The 26,036-nt window shown below is 41.5% G+C and overlaps 3 protein-coding genes across 13 annotated transcripts in view; 1 reads left to right on the top strand and 2 right to left on the bottom strand.

Annotated features, from left to right (window-relative positions):
• Osbpl1a (oxysterol binding protein like 1A) overlaps positions 1 to 10,492 on the top strand; it is a 217,440-nt gene extending 206,948 nt beyond the window's left edge. For all 8 annotated transcript variants that reach the window (XM_070029418.1, XM_070029419.1, XM_070029420.1 and 5 more), the window contains 4 exons: positions 2,317 to 2,433; positions 2,964 to 3,087; positions 4,289 to 4,379; positions 9,390 to 10,492. In XM_070029418.1, the coding sequence (XP_069885519.1) occupies positions 2,317 to 2,433; positions 2,964 to 3,087; positions 4,289 to 4,379; positions 9,390 to 9,492 (435 nt within the window). In that variant the 3' untranslated portion in view covers positions 9,493 to 10,492. The remainder of the gene's footprint in view (positions 1 to 2,316; positions 2,434 to 2,963; positions 3,088 to 4,288; positions 4,380 to 9,389) is intronic.
• Positions 10,493 to 10,734: 242 nt separating this feature from the next.
• Positions 10,735 to 19,610, bottom strand: Cabyr (calcium binding tyrosine phosphorylation regulated). Of its 3 annotated transcripts, XM_070029429.1 has the most exons (7): positions 19,530 to 19,610; positions 17,429 to 17,601; positions 17,201 to 17,254; positions 16,999 to 17,100; positions 14,622 to 14,966; positions 11,522 to 12,124; positions 10,735 to 10,843 (listed from the first exon to the last, which is right to left on the bottom strand). In XM_070029429.1, the coding sequence occupies exons 2-6, from the start codon at positions 17,574 to 17,576 to the stop codon at positions 11,526 to 11,528; spliced, it is 1,248 nt and encodes a 415-aa protein (XP_069885530.1). In that variant the 5' UTR covers positions 17,577 to 17,601; positions 19,530 to 19,610; the 3' UTR covers positions 10,735 to 10,843; positions 11,522 to 11,525. The 3 variants fall into 3 exon arrangements, with proteins under 3 accessions (XP_069885530.1, XP_069885531.1, XP_069885533.1); XM_070029430.1 differs by lacking the exon at positions 16,999 to 17,100; XM_070029432.1 differs by lacking the exons at positions 16,999 to 17,100; positions 17,429 to 17,601 and having other exon boundaries at positions 19,530 to 19,559.
• Positions 19,611 to 24,291: 4,681 nt separating this feature from the next.
• Ttc39c (tetratricopeptide repeat domain 39C) overlaps positions 24,292 to 26,036 on the bottom strand; it is a 93,231-nt gene continuing 91,486 nt past the window's right edge. For both annotated transcript variants that reach the window (XM_070029427.1, XM_070029428.1), the window contains exons 13-14: positions 25,625 to 25,663; positions 24,292 to 24,949 (exon numbers count right to left, since the gene is read on the bottom strand). In XM_070029427.1, the coding sequence (XP_069885528.1) occupies positions 24,860 to 24,949; positions 25,625 to 25,663 (129 nt within the window). In that variant the 3' untranslated portion in view covers positions 24,292 to 24,859. The remainder of the gene's footprint in view (positions 24,950 to 25,624; positions 25,664 to 26,036) is intronic.

Below are 26,036 nucleotides of genomic sequence, written 5' to 3' on the forward strand. Positions count from 1 at the left end.
AGTCGTCGCAGCAAAATGACCTTCCCATCAACACTTATCCCTTGCCTGCCTTTCACCCCTGTGTGCATCTCCCTTGCAAGGATTGCTGGTGTTCCTGAGCATATTCATCTATGGAGGAAGCTTTTATCATCCATGTTGTTTCCTCCTCATTTTGTTAACTATCTATTCACTGACAATGTCTCAATCGGTGCTTCTAGATTTGTTAATTTTCAAAGTCTTGGATTCTAAATGTACATAGCTATGGTAAAACAACCAGCTTCTCACAGATCTGCACTAATTCCTAGGAGCACCTACCAGAGCTCTGGCAGGTGGAGAAGTAGCTTCAGTTACTTCCTTTCTAGTCCAACTTTTAAAAAAAATTCTTTTTCTGTCATGCATTGAGAAACGCTGCTGGTCTCTGGTCACTGATGAATTTAATGTGCTCCAAGAAGTAACCCTTTGTTGTTCTTTGAACGTCACTGTTGTGTGTGGCTGTCCTCTTGAATTGGGCAGTTTCTGTCCTCCTCTGATATTGAGCATTTAGGACTTTTCCCAGTAAATACTCGAGCACGCTTTTTGTTTTTTGTTTTTTGTTTTTGTTTGTTTGTTTTGTTTTTGTCAGTCGTGGGGCCTGAACTCTGGGCCTGGGCACTGGCCCTCAGCTCTTCAGCTCAAGGCTAGCGCTCTACCACTTGAGCCACAGCGCCACTTCCGGCTTTTTTCTTTTTGCTTATGTGGTGCTGAGGAATCGAACCCAGGGCCTCTTGCATGCAAGGCAAGCGCTCTACCGCTGACCCACCTTCGCAGCCCCATCGAGCGAGTTATTTTTAACAAACCAAAAGCTTAACATAAAACCCTAGAATGTAATAGAGGGTAGTGATGAAGATGCTGCTGCATTGAATACAAATGATTATAACTATCCAACCTACTCTAGAGATTCCAGCATGTATTTTGGCATTCTACAATTGTGATAAGGCAAGGATGTAATAATTAGAAAGACATTGTATAGAGCACACCTGAAGGCTGTGCAGTCTGTCTCTTGCTTCAGCCAGGTTTGGACAGAACAGGCCTAGTACTCCCTCTTTTCCAGTTTCTAAGCTCTTTCCAATTGCCTCTAATCACAACTGCCAGCACCATCTTCTCACCTAGCTTCCAGAAACCAGTCAGAACTGGTTTTTGTGATTCGTCCTTTTTATAAAATATTTTTATTGTAAAAATAGTGTACAGAGGAGTTACAGTTACATGAGTAAGGTAATGAGTACATTTCCTATTGAGCGTTGTTACCTTCTCCTTTGTTTTTCCCCTACCATCCCTTCCCTCCCCAACTCCCCCCCCCCAAGTTGTAAAGTTCATTTTCTACATAGTGTCTTGTACATCTCATTGTTACAATGTGTCAAGCTGTATCATTGTTTCAGCATTTTGTTATTTCCCTTCCTCTCCCCAAATTAGAAAAATGTATGTATAAGATTCAGGGCACCCACTTTAAATACAGTGAAAACTGGGCGGGGCGGGGGGGGGCACACAAGAGAAACAAAAAAAATTGCATAGTACATTTTAGATACATTAAAAACAACAGCAAGAAAGAAAAAACAAGTTGTGTCCCCGTCTTGGGGTTCATTGTGATTAGTTCTTATTGTTAATGAACCATGACCTCCCAGATTCCTCAGAATTATCCCACCAAGGAAGAAGCTTCAACAGCCTGATCAATTTGCATCTGCAGGCCTCCTTTCCTCCTACCCTTTGCCTTTCTCTGACTTATGGATCTGAAGGGCAGAGGGTGTGCTTGACTTCTCATGAGTGGCCAATGAAGACTTCTGGGTTGTCTAACTTCTTTTGATGATTCACAACAAATGGAATAGCCACCCCCTCCTCTAGGACGTGCAGAAGCCATCTCAGGATGACTGGTGCAGAACCCAACCATCCATGGAAGCCACATGGTCTAAAAGTTCTTACTCCTTAGGGTCTTATTTCCACATACCCCTGACTTTCCACCTCCTGGAAGACAGGAAATGCAGCTCACCAGGAGGATGAGTGGCCCATGCCTGACCTGTCATTCTCAGGCTGGGTCAGCAAGTGGTTCTTCTAAAGAGCCTCAAGGCCTTTAAAGGCCTCTGAACATCTCCTGGCCTTCTCTCTGAAACCCTGGTCAGCTTGTTACCCTTTGGAGCTCTTGCCCAAACTTCAGAGCATGTGAAAAGAACACTTTCTGTGGGGAAAAAAAAAAAAGTTTATGGTGTCTTTGCCCTCATATAATGTGGTGCTTATTTTACAAATTATAAATAGGTATTTTAAAGCATTTCACTTCAATTATTTGTCATTTATCTGTTGGCCTTCTAGATGAGCAACTCTGAGGAATCTGATGAAATGCCAATGCCAGATTCTGAAAGTGTGTTTGTTATTCCTGGAAGTGTTCTTCTGTGGCGAATAGCACCACGGCCTCCCAATTCTGCCCAGGTGAACTCAGCCTGCTGAATGTAACAACACTGCATTCTTTCCCAGGTGGCACTGGGCCATAGCCAGCCTCTGTTGGATCCATTGTGCTGCTTTTCTATAGACATAGGCTATCATATGTCTTTTCTGATGTCTGGATGGGAGACATGCTGGGTGGGACATCACTAGGCCTGCCTTAACAGTTACTTGGGGGTTGGGAGTCAGAGCAGCCCCACATATAGTGCAGCTGAATCAGAAGCAGCCCTCCAGACATAGCATGGAGTGCTTTTAAGGAAGAAAAAAAGAATCAGTATATACTTTCCTTTTACTTCTAGAGTTGACAGGAATATTTTTGATGCCTGCTTTGAGATTATTCTGAGAAGAATATACACAGACTATTTGTTAGACATGTGGCTTGAGAAAGGCTGTTATGGTCATGAAAGTGAGGCTGGGTGACAAAATACTGCTTGAATTTAGGACTTCCATTTTAAGATTAGAAATGTCAGTCAGCCATACCCATCAAGTATTCATCTGGTCACTTTTATTCTTTTCAGATGTATAATTTTACTAACTTTGCAATGGTTTTGAATGAAGTAGACAAGGAAATGGAAAGTGTGATTCCTAAGACAGACTGCAGATTGCGGCCCGACATCAGAGCCATGGAGAATGGAGAGATAGGTGAGGAGCAGCTGTTTCTTCCTGGTTCTTTTGGGGCTGATGGTCATTGCTATGATCACTAGGGTACTGGCAATTTTAGTCCCTTTTAGAGGTTTTTAAGTTTAGATTAATAAAATTTGTTTTAAACTTGAAAATCTGAAGTTTACATTATTTAGCTTAAATTTATGACTTCAATAATATTCCCTTGATAATTTAGCATACTGCATATGGCTACAGGCCCACCTTAAATGTCAGAGGGAATGTAGCATCTTTGACAACTTTAAACCATATTCTGCTGACCTTGTTACTTGAATTTCAGAATTCATATGTCACCTTGTGAACCTCATAGAAAATGAGGCTTCCTCTTGATTAATTATAACATTTTTAATGTTAAAGTTTAAGTTTCTTTTAACTCAGTGGTTCTCAAGTAGGGGTGGACATGATGTAATCTGAAGAATTTGGATGCCACATCTCAGGGTAGGAGCAGTTAAGAGGCCATTGCTGCTGCTTACATATCAGAACAGCTAGAAATAATAAGCTCATCCAGCATGTCCGTAGTGCCAAAGTCTTAAAAAAAATACTGTGATCTCTCCTGTGAAACAGTACTACAGTATTCTGGAAGATGGCTTGAATTTCTTAGCCTAGCACTGGAAGTAGTTCAGTGAGGTATCAGTAAGGATTTAGAATAGTTTAGGCAGTTTTTCCGCCTGATTTTTTTTTTTTTCGGTTATTGTGCTTGAACTCTGTGCCTGGGCACTGTCCCTCAGCTCTTCAGCTTAAGGCTAGCGCTCTATACTACGTGAGCTACAGCACCACTTTTAGTTTTTCTGAGTTGTTTATTGGAGATAAGAGTCTGTCCAGGCTGGCTTTGAATCGTTATCCTTAGATCTCCTGATTACAGGCAAGAGCCACCAGTGCCTGGCTCCACCTGATTTTTTTTTTTACTGGAGCATTTTAACCTTTTTTGAGGAATTTTATTAATAGGTTCTTTTAAATGCATATGAAAATCATCAGCTGCCCAGAAAGATAGTATCTCAAATACCAACTACAGGCGCTAGAACTTTAACTTGATGCTTGACTGGTATTTCTGTTCTGGCACAGTAGAGATGATACTAGTAGATATGGACAGTGGCTCTCCATAAAGTTACCGTGCTTAATACTGTTCCTGGCATTCTCTGCATAGAGAGTAAATGTTTTCAATTGATATTCATATTTTATTTAGATCAAGCTAGTGAAGAAAAAAAAAGACTTGAGGAAAAACAAAGAGCAGCTCGCAAAAACAGGTCCAAGTCAGAAGAGGACTGGAAGACAAGGTATGTGTCTCCTTCAGTGTACGGCTTCGCTAACATAAAACCTGCCAACTTGTTCCAGATCTGAGAAAAGTTAGTTCCAATGACTCTTAGTTTTAAAGCTGAAAGAATTGTATACATGACAGTGGAAAAATGACTTGAGAAACTGAGGCTAAAATACTTCCACATAGTTTTCACAGGTCATTTAAGCAAGGTATTCTTTTTGTTGTTGTTGTTGTTGGTCATGGGGCTTGAACTCTGGGCCTGGGCGCTGTCTCTCAGCTCTTCAGCTCAAGGCTAGCGCTCTACCACTTGAGCTACAGTGCCACTTCCAGTTTTCTGGTGGTTTATTGGAGATAAAAGTTTTACAGACTTTACTGCCTGGGCTGGCTTTGAAGCCTGATCCTCAGATCTCAGCCTCCTGAGTAGCTAGGATTACAGGCCTGACCCACCTGCGCCCAGCTAGCAAGCTATTCTTTTACCCAAGAAATCTTATCTGTTCTTTATTTAAAGAGAGAACCTAAAACCCAGAATTAAAAGATTTGAGTCTGTCTTAGGTGGCTTGTGCATGTAATCCTAACTACTCAGGAGCCAGAGCCAGCTCAGGCAAGGAAGTCCATGAGACTTTTTTTTTTTTTTGACAGGGGAAGGGTTGTTGGTCATGGGATTTGAACTCAGGGCCTGGGCACTATCCCTGAGCTCTTTTGCTCCAGGCTAGTGCTCTGCCACTTTGAGCCATAGCTCCAATTCCAGTTTTTCCATGGTTAGAGATAAGAATCTCATAGCCCTTTCCAGTTCAGGCTGGCTTTGAATCAGGATTCTCAGATCTCAGCCTCCTGAGTAGCTAAGATTACAGATGTAAGCCACCATCACTCAGCCATGAGACTCATCTCCAGTTAACTACCAAAAAGGCAGAAATGGTCTTGTGGTTCAAGTGGTAGAGCACTAGCCTTAAGCACAAAAAGTTTATGGAGAGCACTCAGGCCCTGAGTTCAAGTCCCAGGACTAACACACACATACAAATACACACACAGAAAGATGTAAACATTAAAATACATTCATACTCATACACACATACATGAGTAACTTATGGAATCATTTGCATATATATATATATATATATATATATATATATATATATACTCACCATTATTATTGATACTTAGGGAATGCTTTTATTTTTCCAGATATGGAGATTTGAGTTTTAATGGAAGTAGGATTGCAAAGTTAATGTCTTAGATTCCATTGGGCAATAGAAAGTAACTTCTGAAAGTTTACTTTTAAAAGTTGCTTGCTGCTCAGTCCTATTTTGCAATTGACTATATTAATGCAAACATGAAAGCATTTTTACAATTGTTATGTTAGAAATCAGTTACAGTGTATTAAATTTTAAAGCCCATGTGAGCATGATTTTGTAAGCTTTCCAATAGGCTTTATTTTTTATATCTGAAAAAAGATGATTATGAGATCTAAAAATGATCCTACATACCTATCATCTAACCTGCTTAGTTGTTTTCTCAAGTAGAGAAAACCCAGCCCCTGTGGTTGGATAAAGGGTGAGGGGAAGGTCTGAGCCAATCTTGGACTTTCTCCCACTTACACATGTCCTTGAACTCTGTGGAATGCAGTGTGAAAACTGCTGCCCTAGAAATCCCTTCTTTGTACCAGAAGAAAGAAATGGTGGTGTATTTAAAGATCCCTGCTCAGGGATACTTGTATGTAGCAGACCCCACCTTCATTAAACTCAGTCAAAACCACTTTTACGCTGTTCCGGAGCTTTTATGCTCAAGGCTAACACTCTGCCACTTGAGCTCCACTTCCAGCAGTTTTTCTTTTTCTATTATCTCAAATTAATTCTCTCCCTACCTCCACCCCCAAACACCCATGGACTTTCCTGCCCCGGCTGGGAATGGTGATGCTTGGATCACAGCCTCCTGAGTAGCTAGGATTAGACATGAGCTACCAGTGCCTAGCTTAGATACATTTGTACCATTTGTTCTAGTTTCTTGTGCAGAAAACCCTGCCTTTGTGCCATGCTTCTAATTTTTAACTACCTTATTTTTTTCTGGTCATATTCTCAAGTCTTTAAGTAAAATGTGCACTGAGAATTTTTATTTTTTTTAATTTTTTTTTGGGTCCGGTCGTGGGGCCTGAACTCTGGGCCTGGGCGCTGTCCCTCAGCTCTTCAGCTCAAGGCTAGCGCTCTACCACTTGAGCCACAGCGCCACTTCCGGCTTTTTAATTTTTGTTTATGTGGTGCTTAGGAATCAAACCCAGGGCCTCATACATGCAAGGCGCTCTACCACTGAGCCACCTTCCTAGTCCTGCATTGAGAATTTTTATTACTGTATAAATATTTTAACATCCAGAAAATAAAAGATCTTTGGCCAGCCCAGAAATGGAATGAAAATAAAAGCTAGAACTGTTTGTGAGCTGTCACTTTAGGGACCACGCCTGCTTGCTGCACAGCTCCTCAGCTCCTACATGAACATGGGGAGCCTTCCAGTGATCCTGCTGATGCTTTGTGGAAAGAGCCTGTGCTTAGAGCATTGACTTTGCTCTCAGGACTGTCGTGTTTTTTAATCATTTGGTTCAGTTTGAGTAAGGGTGGAAGTGGTCAGTTTTGCCCAAGAGCATTTTCTTCTGTGTAAGGCTCACCAGCCCTCCTAGAAATCAAATCCAGAAACTTGCTTTAATGTGGCCCTGGTTTCTCCATACTAGAAGCTTGTGTTCCTGCTTAATACTTTTACTCACTTGAGGAGCCTTCAGGCTATGAAGCTTTTCAGGCTACATAAGAGTTTTGCATAGGAGGATAGTTGTTGTAATCTTGACCTATTTCCTTAGAGGAGCTTACGGACATGAGTAAGCAGGGCATGGGAGAAGGTGGGAGACACAGTGTTGGCATCAAGAGAAGGGAGGGTTAGTCTTTCCATAGTCTGAGCCTGGTTCCGAAATATTCTTAGAAAATGTTATTTTGCAGTATATTGACCTTTGGACCCAATAGACTGAAGCACTAAGTAAAAGGTAGTTTAAAACAGAGAGAGACAGAGACAGAGACAGAGAGAGAGAAACCACTCTCTTTTGCAATGCTTAAGACTTTAAAAAGACAAATGAATTGAATTCTTGTGGGGGATGGGGGAGATATCATAGTAGTGGAGGACTTTCCTGACATGAGTGCTCAGAATTAGAAGTGGAGGTCTCAAGAGCTCCTGACCTATAGTAGGCCATTACTCCTCAGATTCACATCTAGTCCACTTGGTGTTCTGACTCAACTGTGTCCAAAAACAGTAGACTAGCAGACAGCCCTCAGGGAATGTTCTCTTAGGGTTTACATGTGAGCAAGAACACCAATTACTGTTAATATAGCACTTTACAAAATGCTTCCTGCCAACTTTGACACCCTCCCCCCCCCCATTTTCTGTGCAAGAAATCAAATGGCATGGGGTCTAAGGCCTGATAGACACTTAAAATTATTTTAGATAATCTTGATTTTATTTCTATAAGCAAATTTTACTTTACAGCCAAACCGTATACCTCACATTAGACTTGCAAAATTTTGTGATTTTGATTATATAATGGTTCCTGAGACTTTCTGCTGGTATATGCAAAATCTGAATACCCCTTACCTTCCTTGCTTTAAGTAGATATTTGGAAAATAGTCCCTGAAGTAGTATTATTATGATAATGTGGAAAATGTTGTTTTAATGGGAATTTAATGTAGAATTCTTTAATTATAAAGAGCATAAGCATTTTCTTTCAGGTTTTTCATTGTTGGAATGATGAGGTTGACCACACAAATCCAATTTCATTTTTGTTAAATATTTTAGAAGCAACTTATTTGGACAGAATGAAACTATATCCTATTTGGAAAATGTCAAAAAATGTAACAGAGCCTCTTCAGCAAGTAATTTAACATTACTATTATCTCAGCAAGCTAGCACTATGGAAAATGGGTGTCATTTTAAAGGGAAAGAAAATGACTTACTGCAGCTCTTTAGGGCAGGTTAAGGTGTTAAAAGCTAGAGGTGAAATGTCTCAAACGTGTAATGCTAGCTACCTGGGAGGCAGAGGTCAGGAGATCAAGCCCAGGCATAAAAGATTGATTTTCCATCTCAATGGCTACACACAGTGGGTAGAATGATGACAGGTAGTGTAGTATGTGCTTGCCATCTTCAGCAATATGTGGAAGCACAACTGGAGGGTCTTAGCCCAGGCCAGCACCAGGATCAAATGAGGCAAGACTTCATGAATAACCAATGCAAGAAGGGGCTCGAGGCATGGCTCAAGTGGTAAAGTCCCTGCCTAGTAAGTGGGAGTCCCTGAATCAGTATCACCAAAAAAGAGAAAAAGCCTAGGAATATTGAGGAGATTGAGAGGCAGGAAGATTTGGACATGGATATTGTATGCCATAGATTAGAAAAATGATAGTCCTTAAATTTATCAAACATGTTTGCTGCCTTTGCCATGATTACTAGCTTGGACTACAAATAGCTGGGGAATTCCCTGGCATTCAGCTCATGTACAAATGTAGCGCTGAGTCTAGGGGTCATGTCTGAACTAGATACCATACATAATACTATTGGCATTTTGTAATATCCTATTCATTTCAATATCCTAGATTGCTTAACAGAATATCTTCTAGAGAAGGACACTAGTGAAGACAGGAAGGCCTAAGTCAGAGGAGGAACTGCTTAGTTTGGTTGTTCCTAAGAACCCTATTAAGGTGGCCTGTTAAGAGGCACTGTGTTGCTATGTTGATATCATCCCTTTTAAAATATTGCTATTTACAATTTTACCACACAGTGAAAGTTTTATTCAAGTGGTCTTTTCATAGTACATCAAGTGGTGGCCGAATTGTCATAGAGGTACAAGCTAGTGAAGCAGCAGTTATCTTGTGATATTGCACTATTTCCCCCATAAATCTTGTCTTTATTCATGTATACTAATTGTAATGAAACCAAGGGGTTTCATTAGGTCATTTCTATAACGTGCATACAACGCACAATATTGACTCCTCCATTGATGTTTCAACAGGTGGTTCCATCAAGGTCCCAATCCCTACAATGGAGCCCAAGACTGGATTTACTCTGGAAGCTACTGGGACAGAAACTACTTCAATTTGCCTGACATTTATTAAAATGCAGACAAGTCAGGTTGTTTGGCTAATCCACAAATAAGTCTTAAATTTATGTTTAAAAAATTTTCTCCCTTAGTTTCTCATCTTAAAAAAAATTGTTCACAAGCTAACTTGCGTTCTCATAAGATAGGACATAAGGTGATCATGAAAGCCTCAGGAAAAATGTCTAATTTTGCTGTCCATATACATTTGGAATACTGTTTTACAGAGAGGTAAGAGAAAAGGTCCCTTTTCTGGTTGCCATATTTACTGGAGGTTTATATGTAAATTTAACTTTAGCCTTATAGAATTACATACAACTCCCAAACCCAAAATATTTTCAAATATTTTATGCTGTTATGCTTATATGTTTTAGAAGTAACTTTGAAATGTTTCTAGTTCTCCTATGTTTATATGCTCAAATGTAAAGGTTGTCATTTGTAAAGACTAAATTATTGGTAAGATGGCTTTATTCATATTAATCTCAATTTTACCCCTTCAAAAGAAAACTACTTGAATATTCAAGTTTTACCAATACCGGAAAAGGTATTTTGTTTTCATGCTCTGAAGAATTTGCTATAACAATTTTCTGCAGTTGTCACTATGATTAAAACATTTATTTTTAAGTGAAAATGTGTATAAAATCTAGCATTTCACAAACATGTCCTAGAAATATTTTAGTCACTATCATTATTACATAATGACAAACCTTTTAAAATGTGTGAGCTTACAGTGGCAAATGCCAGAGAAATTAAGCTAACTCATGTATTATATCAAAAGGAGGTCTTGTGCATTTCAAGGTACCTGGGTACTTAAAAATATATATGGAGACCTACTGTACAGTAGTTTTTGCCCCGATAATTGGGGTTCATTAATCATAGTATTTATCTACCCAGACTGAGATAGTGCTCAAGGAGCCTTACTTAGGTAGCTGCCAGTAAATGCTATCTTGAAGTTAACACGTGTTATAATGAAATAATCTACCTGATGCTAAATAAAGGCTTTAGAATGTTCCCCAAAAGTGTGATTTCTTTTCAAATATACTAATGCCATTAGTCAGTATTCTTTCAAGTCCTGATGAAAGAGGTAAGCTGCTGCCTAGAACACACAGTGTTAAGCAGGTAGTTTAGTACTCAATCTGGCTAAAAATGGCTTGTGAAGAGATGTTACTGCTTTTGCCAAGTACAGAATCAAGTGGAATGCCTGACTGGGAAAGCGCATTTAACAAGTCATTGTGAACATATTTAAAATAAGAATACAAAGTTCTATGCTTGCAGGAAGTTTATTGATATAATATTACGCTTGGTGGTAGACTCCACCTTGAATGTTGACTCAAACAGCTTGAATGTTGACACTCAGTCATTTTCATCATCTGTTAGAAATAACCAATATTCAATTATGAAACATCTGAAATGATTTGGAGATCAGAAACTCAACATTTAAACCTCCTGCCCTACTATCTGTGCTTTTTAAAAATACTCTAGCATTTCTTGTACTCTAATCTGTGTTCTTTCAAGCCTGAGCATGCATCCTACTTAACAGCACAGATCAGTTTTCTTGTCTGCTGAGGCTTAACAGCTAGGACCTTATGCATGCCAGGCACTGGATGTACCGCTCTGAGCTCAGTTCTAGCACCTCGTCTTAGTACTTAGTACTTTGTCTCCCCACTAGGCCCATATTTTTACTCACCCTGCTGTCCACGACATTTAGGGGCAAGTGCTAAACTGTTGTTAATTTAGTTAGCATTTTAGCTTGAGTGCACCATATACAGTACATTTCTCATTGTTCTCCAGTAGTTTACAGCTCTTCTTCCCATTTTTTAAACTGGATTTTCCATTCCTTGAAACAGTCTACTAATACCCCCCCCCTTCTAGACTGTACCATGTGTTCAAAGATGACTTGGGTTGACTGGTTCACATATATTGGACATTTATTAGTAGTATACTTCAACTCATATCAGTTTTTAAAAATATCCCAATCTCTAGGTCAAATCAAAATGCTAAAAACCCAAGCGTATTTAGTCCATATATGGCAGGCAAGGTTTACCTACCATTTTAAGTTTCTGCTCTGTGAACATGGGCAGTAGTCACAGTAATCTCTCCAGCAATACCATAACTTCCAAAGGGAGTACGTTTGTCACCAGATCCTGAACCTTTTTTAGCTACATCTTCTACTGGGAAAGCAACAGAAAGAAAAACTGGACTTTGTGGTCTGGGGCCATCTTGTCCACTTGTAGGAGGATTAACATTCTGGGAATTTAAGGTGTGTTTCTGGAACTTTTGTTCTGCAGGAACAGCAATGGGTACTTGTACTGCAGCGTATCTCTTCAAGGCATCTGACTGTGAGACAACAGCATGTCCAGGAATAGGTTTCCAATCCTGGGTTTCCTGAACATTTGATCCTACTAAAATGAAAGGTGGGGCACTGGCCTTCTTGCTTTCATCCATCATCACATAAGTTGGAGAAGTAACTTTCGGTGGACTCTGCAGAAACTGTGGATCCTTAGGATTAGATAGATAGAGGGTTGCTTGGGGAAAAGGCCCAGATGCAGGTGGCGGTGATGGGCGACTTTGTTGATTCATATCAGTTAGACAGTAAAGGGTCCACATGTTAGAATAGGGTGGTGGTTGTCCTGCTTCACTTGTTGCTAGTGCTATAAAAAAAATAATTGCAAGCATTAAAGGTTTGGTCTCTGGTACAGGTGCTATGCATAGTAATGTTTTAAAATCTTTTAAACGAACAGCTCTGTAAATGTGCCATAAAGCATGTGATAGACAAGGCTAGATAATTGTGCCTGGTAATGTGAAAGAGGAGAGTTGAAAAAAACTGTGCAGGATACCAAGTGGAGGAACACTAGAATTGTGGCTGACAAAAGCAATCATTTTAAAGTGGCTGTTTCCAGATTCTTAAACTTTAGATATGGCTTCTGTAGGATGCCCAGAAAGGAGGAGTCAATAAAGCTTTTGGCTTTATAGAAACCAGCTTCATTGAAAAAGTAGAGAAAGCAAGTCAGGCATTAGCTGTCATCTTGACCACAGTCAAATGTCCTGGCCCTTAATAGATCTCAGGCTTAAAATCATATGCTCTCAATAGCAGTGAAGAGATAAGCCAGCTATCAACAAACACTGAGACATCTACAATGCCTGTATGACTTGCCACATGGATCTGGCACTGGCCTTGGAGAGGCAGAAGATGAGGACCTAGGAGCACAAGTGTGCCAATTCATCTTCTGCCCTGGCACATCCTCTAGGGAGAACACTGTGCAGTATGCTGATTTGTTCACAATAGCATCACAAAGTTTAAAAAAAAACACACACAAGCCAAAACCTTTGGGAACTCAATCTTGTTTCCTTAGTTATCTGTTCTAGTGATTAGGATAGTTAAGCACCTGAAAACAGTAACTTGGTCTGAAGTGCTGCTTTAGCCACAAGGATGATGCCAGCTCCACAGGCTGCCCTCTGCCTGTTCAGCTGTGCCAAATCTCTGTCACACTACCAAACAAAATTTGATCTTTGCTAAACACCTTCTTTGGTAACAATTCTGTATTATTCTAGTTTGAGTCAGAATTGAGAGTTTCTGCAAAAGAATGGGGAGGTGTGGTTCAAGCATAACCCTTTTCCTCTTAAGATGAGGCAAGGAGGATTGTCAGACCAAATGCCATAATTAGATTGAGATGGAGGTCAAGTCTGTGTCACAGGAAAACATGAGTGGCAGGTGAGTCAAGAAACAGCTTCAAGTGGGTACTTGTCTAATATAGCATGGAAACTACAGCCACTAGCTATCCCCCCCTTCACTGCTGCCACCTCCCTGTCCCCCTGTGTGACAGTTCAACCGTGGCCTTTCCTCTCTCCCAGGCAGGAATCAGTGCTTGAGCCAGCACCCCACACCTACTGCAGAGCTCTCCTGACTCGGTGAGAGAGCAGTCAAACACACCACCATTTCCTTCATATTTTAAATGCCATGACCCATGCAAATACAATGCTGTAGTTCAGTTTTACATTTAGGAAGTTTCAAAGCAGCATCCCCCAATTGTTGTGCAATGGGACTATTCAGATTACATACATGTGACAGTCTGTTAATACTGTTTGTGCTATTATGACCAAAGATTGGGCATATGTTTAAAAAATTACTCCTAAAAGTGAAGTTTCGTACAACAAAGCCTTTAAATAGGTTTGGCATTTAAAAAGACTATTGAATACCAAGATCAACCAATCTACACTGATACTACCTACATGTTTACCTGCCACACAGTGTATAAATGTGTAGTTATCTGAGTTCATTAAACCTGCTCAGGTGCTGCTTCCCCTTCTGGTCCAATTTCCAGTTTAGGAAGACCTTCTGACGCAGGAGTGAAGGGGTCACCAGATGACTGTAGATTCCCTTGGTACTCTGCTGCGTGTATGCCCTCTGTTTCCTGGAGCAGAGACGACTCCTGCCCAGTATTGCCAGGGTCTCTATAGTAAGGACCACCTCTTCAAGATGCAGAGATTGTTCAGAGGCTACTTCAATAAAGCCCTCTGCATCCAAAGGTTCCGCAGTGCCTCAGACTGACCATCTATCTAAAGCAGTATTGGAGAGCAGAACTTTAGCTTCTGCTTCCATGTGTACTGAGGCTATAGATTCTGCATTTTCCTCCTGTACAAGAGTTACAGACTCTGCAGATTTTCTATACATGCCTGAAGCTGTCTGGTGTACTACAGGTTTGGGACTAACTGGTGGTGACTGCTCATTTTTTTTAAGGCAAGCAACTTCATCAGTAAAAGGGATAACTGTGTATTCTGGTACCTGCTCAACATAGACAACTCCTTCAATGACAGGCGCATCATTATATATAGATGATACATGGACAGCCTGCAAAGGGGCATCATGAGCTTGATCATAAAGAGGAGGTTCTTGTTCAACCTGCAAGGGAGCTGAGGAAGCCGTTGTTGGTTCAGCCATTTGGTCTTTAGGGCACACATCTACCTGCACAGATGTTTGGCTCAAAAACTGCACTTCTACCACCTCTCCAGCGCACACATAATGAGTGGGCACCTCAACTTCTTCAGCCATCTCTGAGCTCAGCACCTCCTTGATAACAGTAGGCATACTTGTTGCCACGTCCACCATTAAAACTTCAGATGAATCAGAATGAGGAGATGGATTATTACCTAACATCTGAGCAGCAAATTGAGCTGGGTCAGCTGGGACATAGGCAAACTCTGCTGAGACAGGTGCTGGCGGTGGTGATGTGGATGGGGTGGTAGTCTTAGGTGTGGGTGGTTTGGAAGGAGGACACCAAACTCCTTCAGTTGTCTCCTCAGGCTGTGGGATCTCAGCATGAACTGCTGGAAATTGAGTGGTCTTGTTGCTAAATTGTTGTCCAGCTATATTGTCCTCCTCTGTGTCCGTAGATTTTTCCATCCGTGTAGGTTCTTGGAAAATAGATGTTACTTCTGGTTGTTTTCCACATTCTGGTTTCTCATCCAATGCCATTCCTTCTGACCATTTCTCTACTAAAAACAGCCAGATGGAACAATCAGCTATAGTCAGTCCTTAAGTATTTTAAAGAAAGCATTCAAGTCTCAATATACAAAGACATTTATTTTCCAATATCTGATTTAGTGTGGGTAGCTAACCTATTCTTTTCGACGTAAGCCTTAGGAAAATGTGACATGAAAGATGAGAAGAGGCGCGGGGAAGTTGCAGACTAGGGTAGGAGCCTTTTGGTTATGAATGGATAGTGGCCAGTGTATACAGTTAACTCTAAAAGTAAGGCATCTGCAATTTAATTGGTTATATATTGAATTCAGTATTTACTATTAACATTCAATGTGAATACATAGTTTAAGATACATGTTGTGATGCTACAGAGAAACAGAAATTGAGCCTCGTGATCAGCAGCAGTTCACAACTGTCTAAGTCAGTCATCCAAGAATATCCAGGGTGGGTTAGAAAAGTTAACAGTAACTCAGTTGAGCATCTAGATGAGCTTGTCTTTGTTTTTAATTTTATTATTTATTTCTGAACATAGGGCCTCATATAGGTTGAGCAGGTGCCCCACCATTGAACGATACACAGGACTTGATTAATTTCTCTGTTGAAGGCTGACGCTGGAAACTGGGTGCAATTAAGCTTTTTGGGAGTGGGCAAGGGGGAAGGATGATAACTGGTTGTAAGGTATCAGCTGCCACCATAAAGGAGACAGCTCTTCACCAAGAGGTGAAAAGTCAGCATTATTAACATCGGGGCTAAAGCTTCACTGTAGATGACAAGGGAGAAAGTGAAGTGATAGTGTCAGATTCTCATGGGAGAGGGAGCTAGAGTTCATGACTAAGTTCAAGAACCACAGAATGTTATCTTATAATGTAAGAAAATAGGAACTGTGATATCAGGGAGATCTAAATGCAGATTCTAATTTTATCACCTTAATATTTAGAAACTTAGAAGTGAGTCATTCCCAACCTCAGGTTTAAGTTGCAATGATGTTGCCTACCTCAAAGTCTGAATTGACAAAATATTTAGAATAAAGTATCTAGAACAAAATGGTTGATAAAATATTCATTCTATCCCATCTCCCCTTTCCTAGCACATATTAAGTAGTAGAACTGAAGAGCATGACTCTTGATTTAAACTGTCTGTTAGAATTGAAGCTGTGGCTCAGGTGCTAACTGGAGCAAAAAGCTAACGGACAGCTCCTAAGTTTAAGCTCCAGTACTGGTGAGCAAGCACATGCACACATGCACACCTATTACACTCTCCTATTAACAAAATTCTCCCAAGATGATTTTAAGAAAGCAAGGATCTGTTTAATCAAACTGAAGAGTTGTTTTGGAAATGAGCATCTGTGGGTGAAATGGTACAATGATGGCCCCAGAGAGACCAGGCACCATCTTAAAGACAGTAGGCTCTGAGCAAAAGAAGAGATGACACAGTTCATTCCCATGTCCATCACCTGACCGTCCCTGAAGTTTAAAGCTACTGAAGAGATGAGTAAGTATTTGTTTCTGTGTAGAGAACTAGCAAAAGTGGTATTTTTTTTTATTGTGAAAATACTGTACAGAGTGGTTACAATTACATGGGCAAGGTCATGGGTACATTTCTTATCAAGCATTGTCGCCTCCTCCTTTGTTTCCCCTTCCCATCCCTTCCCATCTCTCTTCCCCCCTCCGCCCCCACCCTGTCCCTCAGCCAAAGTTGTAAAGTTCGCAAAAATGGTATTTCTAGGGGGGAAATTTTCCAGAAAGTATACAACTAAAACAAAATGATGTGTTCTGGCATTCAGGCATGTTCTTTATGCTCACGGGCAGTAAACTAAGCAATGGCAAAAACTTTGGAGAGCCCAACTTAGCATTCTTATGAATACAGGTTTTTATCTGATTCAGGCTTATATCTGGAGTGAGTACTGTGCACTAGAGGAGGTCCGTTAGCTTGAGCCACCTCACCAGCTTCTACTATGTAGTCCTGTCTTTAGGCTGATTATTTTCAGTGGATCTGAGGACAAAACACAGGGCCTCATATATGTTAAGCAGGTGCTCTAGGTCCTACCTGTTCCTCCTGAACCAGGCATGCAACACCGTGCCCTACTTGTTCTTTGAGGTAGTCTTCCTAAGGTTTGACAGAGCTGTCCTTGAACCATGAATGATCCTCCTTCCAAGTAAGCATCATTTGAAAGTGTGAATGTAAGTTAGCAATTATGCAATAACTTAGAACCAATATTAACAAAACTATAACCACTTGTGGCACTTACCTTTAATCTGATGAAATTGCTTAACCAGATCTCTTATATCCAGAGAAGTATTCCCTGAAGGAATAAAAACAGAAGATGACATAGATACATAGAATTCCCAACTTAAAATGCTGTTTCAAATATATACATGCATGTACATGTATGTATATATGCATGTGTGTACGTATCTGCACATATGTATGCATGTACATATGTGTCTATGTACATAAATGTAAAACAGTAACAAACCTTCTCTAAACACAATAAGTTCTTTAAAGTAAATTGCTGCAAACTGGGTGATGTTTGGTGGGTTGGTTTTGAGAATGGCTCTGCTAACTCCTTCAAGCAGAGTCTTGAGGCCATAGGGTACGACAAGTCTGGGCTTTGAAGAAATCATTTTGGCAGGATGTCTGTAATTTCAACTATAATGAAGAAAAACAAAGTTATCCATAGTGTATTTTCTATTGAAATGCTTATGGTTTACGTTTTCCCAGGAGAAATCTATATTATATTAAGATTACTAATCTCTAGATATTTTAGTAAAACTGGATACCTACTGATAACAATCCCAAAAACCCACTACCAGTTTTGTGTGGATGAGCAATCTAGTATTTTTAAAAAGAATACACAGGGGATGACATCATCCATAAAGAAATGTACTCTTTACTTGACATGTAACTGTAACCTTTATATTACCTTTATAATAACAAAAAATAAAAGTAAAAAATACTTAGGAAAAATCCTGCCAGGACTCTCAGGAGATTAAAAATAAAGAACCACTGTAAAATCCAGTGATTGTAAAATTTCATGAAATACAAATTATGTGTCTGATGTATGTTTCCACAAAGAACATCCACACAGGCATTGGCTTTTCAGAACTTTCTGAGTGGTTCAGCCAGAAAATGGCATTTTTCCCTAAATATATTCCCTGACACATTGCTCATCCTTAAGTATGAATGTTTTGCCTATTTTGTTAATATTAATCATAAGTGTAATTTACTATGACACCTGCCATCATACACACTTTTTTTTTCTCATAGCTTTCCTTTCTCTCTGCCCTAATTTCCACCTATCTTTCCCCTCTTCCTCAATGACTTTGAAGTGGTACCAAAGGTGGTATGGCACAGAATTCTTCAATCCTGTATGGGGGTATATGTTATATGTGTCTGATTCTTAAGTGTGTTAAAGTGCCTGGTGATGCACATGAAGTCATCTGTTCATTAGTAAGGGAAACTTTATAGTAGGAAAAATAAGATGAAGTTATAGGTGAGGTTAGTACCCCAGCACAAACCATAGGTCCTTCACTTGGATAGACACGGGTATTCAAATCCATTCCTGAGCTATCATACAACCTCCACAGAATAGGAAAGGTGTGGGTAAGTGGTTGAGGAAAAGAAATTTTCTCCCATAGGACCTCCTAAAGAGCAGAATATGATGACATAATGAACCTTAACTACATCCCTCCAGTACCTGGGGTAACACCTTTCATGGGGCTAAGTAGCACCGTTGGGTGAGAGCAACTATACCAGTGACCAGCTTCTAATGAAAAATGAAAGTGTCACAGCAAAAAGAGGTGAATATCCTAAAGGCGCATTTCACCTTACCCGAGGTCAGAACAAAATGACAACTAGCTGGGTGACTCCTTCGAGAAGTGGATGAATCCCGTCAGGAAAAGACTACTGAACACACACACACACACACCCCAGTGCAGCTGTGGCAGGCCCGCGCGGAAATGCTGGAGGACGCTGGGAATGTCTGGGTAGGGAGGTGGAGGTGGTCTGTCCCTACAGATCGCGGCTGGCCAGCCACGGCGGTGTCCTTCCCGGGTGCTCACCTGCCCCAGCACCACCCTCGCGTTTCTCAGTGCGCCCCAGACAGTGCTCCCTGGACGGCACCACGCCCCCCCAGCGGGGCGTCCATGGCGAGGGCTGTTGGAGGTGGTCTGACTTCCTGGGTGCCCACCACGGCCCCGCGCGGAGCCCCGCCTCCTGCCCGTTGGCCCCGCCCCCAGCGCGGTGCAACGCTCCACTCCCGCCGCGAGCACGCCCCCCCCCCCCCCCCCCGGCGTGGCTGTGGGCACCTCGGGTCTCCGCCCTAGTTACATTTGCGAAAACCACACTGAAACCCGGGAGGACGCGCGTGCCCATCAGCTCTAACTCCAGGCGGCCAGGGGCGCCCGCGGCCCACACCAACCTCCGCCATCCAGTTGCGGTCCCAGCTTCCTACGAGCCGGCCCCTCCCCAGGGGACCCGCCGCCTCCCCACACTAAAGGCACCGCCGGCCCCAGCCCTAACGGCCCCAGGGCGCAGGCCAGGACGCCGGCCCCGCCCACTTCCGGCTCTCCAGCTACCTCTAATAGGGCTTCCTCGGTGCCCCCTCACCGGCGGCTCCTGTGAGACCTCAACACCCGCGGGGCTATTTATACCTTCGGATGTCGTCACTGCGTACGTCACAAAGCTCCGCCCTCTTACGCTGGAGGAGGCGGGGCGATAGCGGCCCCAGCCAATCGGGAATCGAAAGGGTCAAAGGCTCGCACTCCGAGGGAGGAGCGAGACGTGCTTGGCCCTTTCCACGAGCAGACCGACCACACGCGCTGGGAAACTGGCATTTCCAAACCGCCAGGGGTGGGTCTGGCGACTGTCCCACCACCTGAAACACAAACTGGTTTGGAAGAAAAAGAGCAGTATGTTTATGGAGGTCTTATTTTGACATCTCTGCCTCTCATTTTCACTTATGACCCCTTAGCCCTAATCTTGGGTCACTTTTAGGAAGAATCCCTTCTACCGCGTGTACACACAGTATGGAGGCGAATGCCTGTGAGCTGGGCAAACACGCCTGTGGGATGACTAGCTTGGCACTCATCCTGAGACTCAGGCTTCTCCACAATCAGCCTGGGGAATAGCCTCCCTTCCCCCAGCTTAACTGTCATCCACAGGTGGCGAGACCAAGACTATTCCGCTCACATTACCAAATTAACGTTGCCCTTTTTAAAAACACCCACTCTGCTGCTCATGTTCATTTGTGCCGAGCATTAAATCACATCTTAATCATGACTGTCTGATTACAAGCAGCCTTCAACCATTAAATAGCATCAAGATGTCCAAAAACACCTTCCAGAATTCAGGAACAACTAAGGCCTCCATTTACATCTGGGCTACAGATAGCATATTCTGATTTTTATGGGGGGAATTCACTCTGATTTAATTATCACTGAGCTACCCCTTCTTGTGAAGTTCCCTTTTCTTGTGAAGATGGTATACTTTTTCATCTTTCATCACTCACCACCGTCCAGCTGTCAAAAGAGTTAAATTCTGAGCTATTGTGCCTGCTGATAGCTTTGGCTTCTCTTTATCAAAGGTGGAGTTGCTGGAAACCCTAAGTCGAGGCACTAGAGATCCCATTTATGGCTGTGTAGCATGAACACTTAACTTATCCGAACATGTTAGGTACCCAGTAGAAATACCTGTAAGTAGAAGGGTGGCCTTTACTTTTTCACTTCCTCAAGGACTGAGTCACTCTGAAATGCAAATTGTTACAGTGAAAATATATGACCAAGAACTTTCAGACCACTGCCAAATTTACTGCTTAGTTTTCTTGGTCTTGTAATGGTGTGATGTGGCTTCAGTCTTCCTGCCTTTGTGTTTCTCTTGGCCACCAGTGATCTAACTAAAATGCAAATCTACCTTAACCACTTCCCCTGCACCAGGTCCCAAATTCTCATTCAGTGGAACCCAAAAGTTCCACTCACTGGCTTCCACATGACTCCCAAATGAGAACAACTGAGTCCCCTCCAGCCACCACATGACCGCAAGCTAGGCTCAGATGTCTTCCTTAGAAGCCAGTGGTTTAGAAGCACTTCCTTGGTGTTCTTATTACACTGTTTATCCTGGCTATGTCATCCCCCTAGGTTTTGATTCTTCTCCCCAATGTACTAAGAATATAACAAAAGACAAAGGGATTATTTCTCTTAATGCAGACTACCTACATTGGAATCATCCAGAAGCTTGTTCAAAATACTTTCCTAAGTTTTACTTAGAGCTTGCTGCTTCTTGTTCTCACAAGAGGACTAATCTGCAAAGTGTAAAAACTCAGAACCACTGGCCTGTGGAAGAGCAAGTGAGTGTGACCCAAAGGTCTACCTCATTCCCAAGTCAACTGGGAAATAGAGCTCAGCTCCTTCCCATGGGTCACAAGAGTGAGGGGACACTGTGCCACATATCTGGCCAGAGGGTCCACATCTATCTGGAGCCCATTTCCATTCTCTTGCTTCCTTTTTCTTTCTGCATTTCCTCTTCCTAGCTTTTCTCTTTACTGCCTAGTTTATTTATCAGTTGTGGGGCTTGAACTCTGAGCCTGGGTGCTGTCCTTCAGCTCTTCAGCTCAAGGCGAGTGCTCTACCACTTGAGCCACAGTGCCACTTTGTTTTCTGGTGGTTTATTGGAGATAAGAATCTCACAGACTTTCCTGCCCAGGTTGGCTTTGAACTGCCATCCTCAGATCTCAGTCTCCTTAGTAGCTAGGATTACAGGTGTGAGCCCCCGGCACCCGGCTACAGCCTAGTTTCTTATAATGACTGGTGTTGAAAGATTTTTCCTTCTACAAAATATACTGCCCAAAGAAACCCAAACAGGACATTATGGACGCACAAATGGTGAATCTTCTACATACCAAGCCGTATTTGAATATATGCTATAACAATTCCAGAAATCAATTAGAAGAGTTCACACAGCAAAGAAAATATGTCCATTTTAAAATATCTGATGTGCACTGTCCTTTAATCTTAGTTGGCAGTAATATGAAAGTTCGGTAAATAATTAACTTATATAATCCACAATGTATTCTAATGTGCTGTGACAATTGAATGTTTTAATCCTTTACTCATAAGGCGGCTTAGCTCTCATACTCTAAAAAATGATAGCTTCATAAACATAAAATCTTAAATATATTAGCCAGCAAGATACATACTATTATCAGACCTTTCCTTCAAGTCTGCTAAATTATAAAAATGTGTTCAGCATACATAAAATACACATCACAGAGTTCCCTCACCATAGGCAGAATCTAATATAAAATATAATTGACATTTGTAAATTAGAAGATCCATTTGAGAGCCTCCAAAGAGGGAAAGGGGAAAGAGTAATAATGACATGGGGGTGGGGGCACACATAGATGCAAGTGATTGTTTTCTTCATCAGCAAGGGGACAAGAACATTTTATACCAAACCAAGTACCAGACAGATGACAAGTCAGTTCACAGGTTGGGTAAATCACAGCACACAGGCCAAGTAACTGTTAGCAAGTACTCAATCCAAAGCATACCAGGTTTCAGCCAGCCTGACTATCCAGTGCTCACACTATGGTTTTGTGATGTTGGAGTCTTTAAGAATCTCCACCTCCCCACTCTTGATGGGCTACCACCAGGCTAACACAGATAGAACACAGGGGTTATCTGAACTAAGGCTGGGAGAGACTGTTTTCCCACAGACTTAGCTAGGCTTGACTGGTGAAGAAAATCTTTGGGATAGTGATGCAACATTGCCTATGCAGTTGTGAGTTAAACACATGATTTGAAATCCTGACATCTATGTGGAGAAATAAAAGTGATTTTAAAGCAACTAAGTGCACAAATCTGTTTTCAGGTTTTAAAAAATCTATAATTTTTAAAACCAGTCATTTTAAAACAGTAATAATCATATTCGAAAGATTTGTCAGGATCTTCGGTCATCAGGCTTCAGATGTTTTTTTTTACACATGAGCTTCTCTTTTCTTGGCTCCTGGATGTGCACCACGTCTTTTCTCTTTTGCTAGTGTTAAACATTGACATGGAATTCACATCAAGAAGCCGATGTGATTCAACACTGGCTCTGCAGTCTGTTCAAACATAGTATCAGTAAGAGAGATGAGGAAATATAAAGTTAGTTTGATCAAAACCAGTGAGGAGTGGCTTCTTTCAAAGAACTTATTTCCTCAAAACAAGAGTTAAATGCTTTGGGGTTTGGGAGATTAGATACGTGATCTAACACTGAGTGACACTCTGCCCCTCAAAACAAAGTCAAATCAGTTATAATTTGCATATTCCAGGTCCCATTTTTTTTGTTTTGTTTTTGGGGTCACGGGGCTTGAACTCTGGGCTGGGTGCTATCCCTCAGCTCTTCAGCTCAAGGTGAGCGCTCTACCACTTGAGCCATAGCGCCATGTCTGGCCTTTTCTGCTTATGTGGTGCTGAGGAATCGAACCCAGGGCCTCATGCATGCAAGGCAAGCACTCTATCACTGAGCCACCTTCCCAGCCCAGGTCCCATGTTTTATAAATATTAAAATACTAAATCACACGAGGTCGTGCTTCAGCAAGTGAGTATTACCCTAAACAATGTCATTTAGTTCAATTTAAAAAAAAAAAAAACCTAGCTCAAAGATTGAGCCAAATGATTGCAAAGGTTCTTAAAAGTGACTGAGGTATTTAGATTATTCAAAACCACAGGTGTGAGGTACTGGGTATGGAGGTAAATTAAAACAATTAGCAATGAAGGATTAAAAAATACCTTTGAATTGCTTTTAGAATAGCTAATAACCTGAGATAAGGGGAAAATGATTAACTCCTGGCAATACAGAGCCTGCAACTACCTTACCATCAAATATGTTGAGGCACAAATCAACGTTCCTTCAAGAATAACTTTCAGACGTTGGGTCATCAGACATTATTTTTTTTAATGAAGAAAGAGTGACCCCTAATCTATCGGTAGTCTTCTTTATCTAAAGACCAGGCTTTTAGATAGATTAGCAACACATCTCACCCACCACCTACCTGTTCCTATCTGGTTGGCTTCCAGAGGAAAAAAATGTGTTCATCACTTTGAAACCTTTTGCAGAAACTCTGGGGATGACATCACCTCAGCTGAAGAGCATCTGTTCTTTTAAGTAAAACATGGAATTATGGGTTATTAAACATACAAGGTTGGGTGATTTGGTTTCTGTTTATTCACGGCTAAATGGATAACATGAAATTCTAAGTGGAATAAATCATTTTTTTTGTGTTCCTGAGTATCATCGCCTAGAAAATGGTGATAGGAGTATCTGTGCTACATTGTGCATAGGAATATTTTGAGGCTAAAGTAAAACAATAATAGAAAGCACTTTTATTATTTTTGATTTTCAAAACACAAATATAAACGCTCTGTCACGGTATACCGGTCATTCCTCTACAGATCAATCAGGTCAATCATTCAATCTGTGCTTCAGGTGTGCGTGCCTACAAGGACTCCAGGGTGAATAGGGACTTTGATTTTATTTTAAAAATAATAAGTCACAAAACCAAAATAAACAAGGTCATTTAACCTCTCCCCCCTTACCCGGTGGTTCATTATTACCACCACCATCACCACCACCACCATCACCATCATCATCATCATCATCATCATCCATCACCATCATCATCACCACCACCCCCACACCACCCCCACACCACCTCCATCACCACCACCATCTTCATCATCGTTACACCTTAGCTACCAGCTTAAAAGAGGAGATTGTCAATGTGTCAGTGTCACCGGAAGAATGTGTCCCTGCACAGGTGGTTTGTCAGAAGAAAAGCTGATCCTCACAACAGGTTGGTCCTCGGCTTTTATTTTAAAGTGCGGACCCTGGGAGGGGAGGGACAATGTGGCCACCACCAGCAGGCCTGTCACTGAGGAACCAGCTCCCTCAGGGAGGCCAGTGCGGCGTGGATGCGGACGTGCAATCTGTTCTCAAAATCGTAGCCGGAGAAATCCTCCTGTAAAACCAGAGAAAGAGGTGTGCGCCGTTAGGTCAGCTTGCATGGAAGAGGCACGCTACATTTTACACTCACAGTGGAGTGCCCTACTTACTCCCCAAACCTCAAACTTTGTTTTCTAAGACGTAGCCGGGCATAGTGGTTCATGCGTGTAATCCCCATACTCAGGAAGATGCCAGGTTTAAGATCAGGCTCAGCCATGTAGAACTGGGAGCCCCATGTCAATAAACAAAAAAGGCAAACTGGATGTCCATCATCATCTCTTTGGGATATTTTCCTCAGGTGATTCTTGAAATAGTCATCTTAAACCATGCTCAAAGTAAATTACCACTGCACATTTAATTCAAGAACATTGTCTAAAATCAGAGATGTATGTTCTTTGGAACTGGGTGTGGTAGTGCACACCCACAGCTCCATCTATTACTGAGGAGGCTAAGGTTGGAGAATCATATGAAACCAGGAGTTTTCCAGGAGATTTCCCTAGGAAATATAACTTTCTTTCCCAAATATTAAGACAAGATCATTTATAAAGCCACCTGACTACTTTCACAGAAATTTCTTAAGAGCTTTGAAATTCCACTTAAAAAAAATCATTTCACAAACTTTCCTGAACTCAGATGGACAAGAGCAAGATAAGAAAGGCCTCAAGGGAGAATCCAATGGGGAGACATTTACCTTTGCTTGAAGCAGTAGAGTTCTGCCTCTTCCTACAGTCTATGAATATAAGAAAAACACATTATCTTGTAATACCTACATTCACGGAGTGTCACACAGAATATGTAACCAGAAACCATCTATGACAGAGACAGACACTAGAGTCAACTGATCAAGTATAGTAACTCAAGTTTTCTTTACCATGAAAGTATTTACTAGTTTATACCAAGGCATTACTTGATAATTTTCAGTCTTCACTATTTGTAAAGTGCCATACTGCAGCTTAAAAATCTCACAAAATAGCCTCAAATTAATGATGACAGGTTTTATCGAGAGACATGCTGATCTTCCTTTGAAAGCATTGCTAATAGGAAAGTATGAACTTCATTGTTTTCAGAAAACAGGCCAGTGTTGTTAAGACCATATACGCTTA

The sequence above is a fragment of the Dipodomys merriami genome, unplaced genomic scaffold (assembly GCF_024711535.1).
Source record: "Dipodomys merriami isolate MVZ:Mamm:240054 unplaced genomic scaffold, mDipMer1.0.p SCAF_2, whole genome shotgun sequence".
NCBI classification, from domain to species: domain Eukaryota; kingdom Metazoa; phylum Chordata; class Mammalia; order Rodentia; family Heteromyidae; genus Dipodomys; species Dipodomys merriami.

Bases quoted from the DNA above. Each gene is read 5' to 3' on its own strand.
- Cabyr (XM_070029429.1), bottom strand. From the start codon at position 17,576: ATGATTTCTTCAAAGCCCAGACTTGTCGTACCCTATGGCCTCAAGACT. The intron at 17,101-17,200 runs GTAAGTGCCACA...CTTACTTGGAAG, and splicing joins GCAATTTCATCAGATTAAAG to GAGGATCATTCATGGTTCAA. The intron at 12,125-14,621 runs GTAATAATCCAT...TTTTTTTTATAG, and splicing joins ATTTGCTGCTCAGATGTTAG to CACTAGCAACAAGTGAAGCA.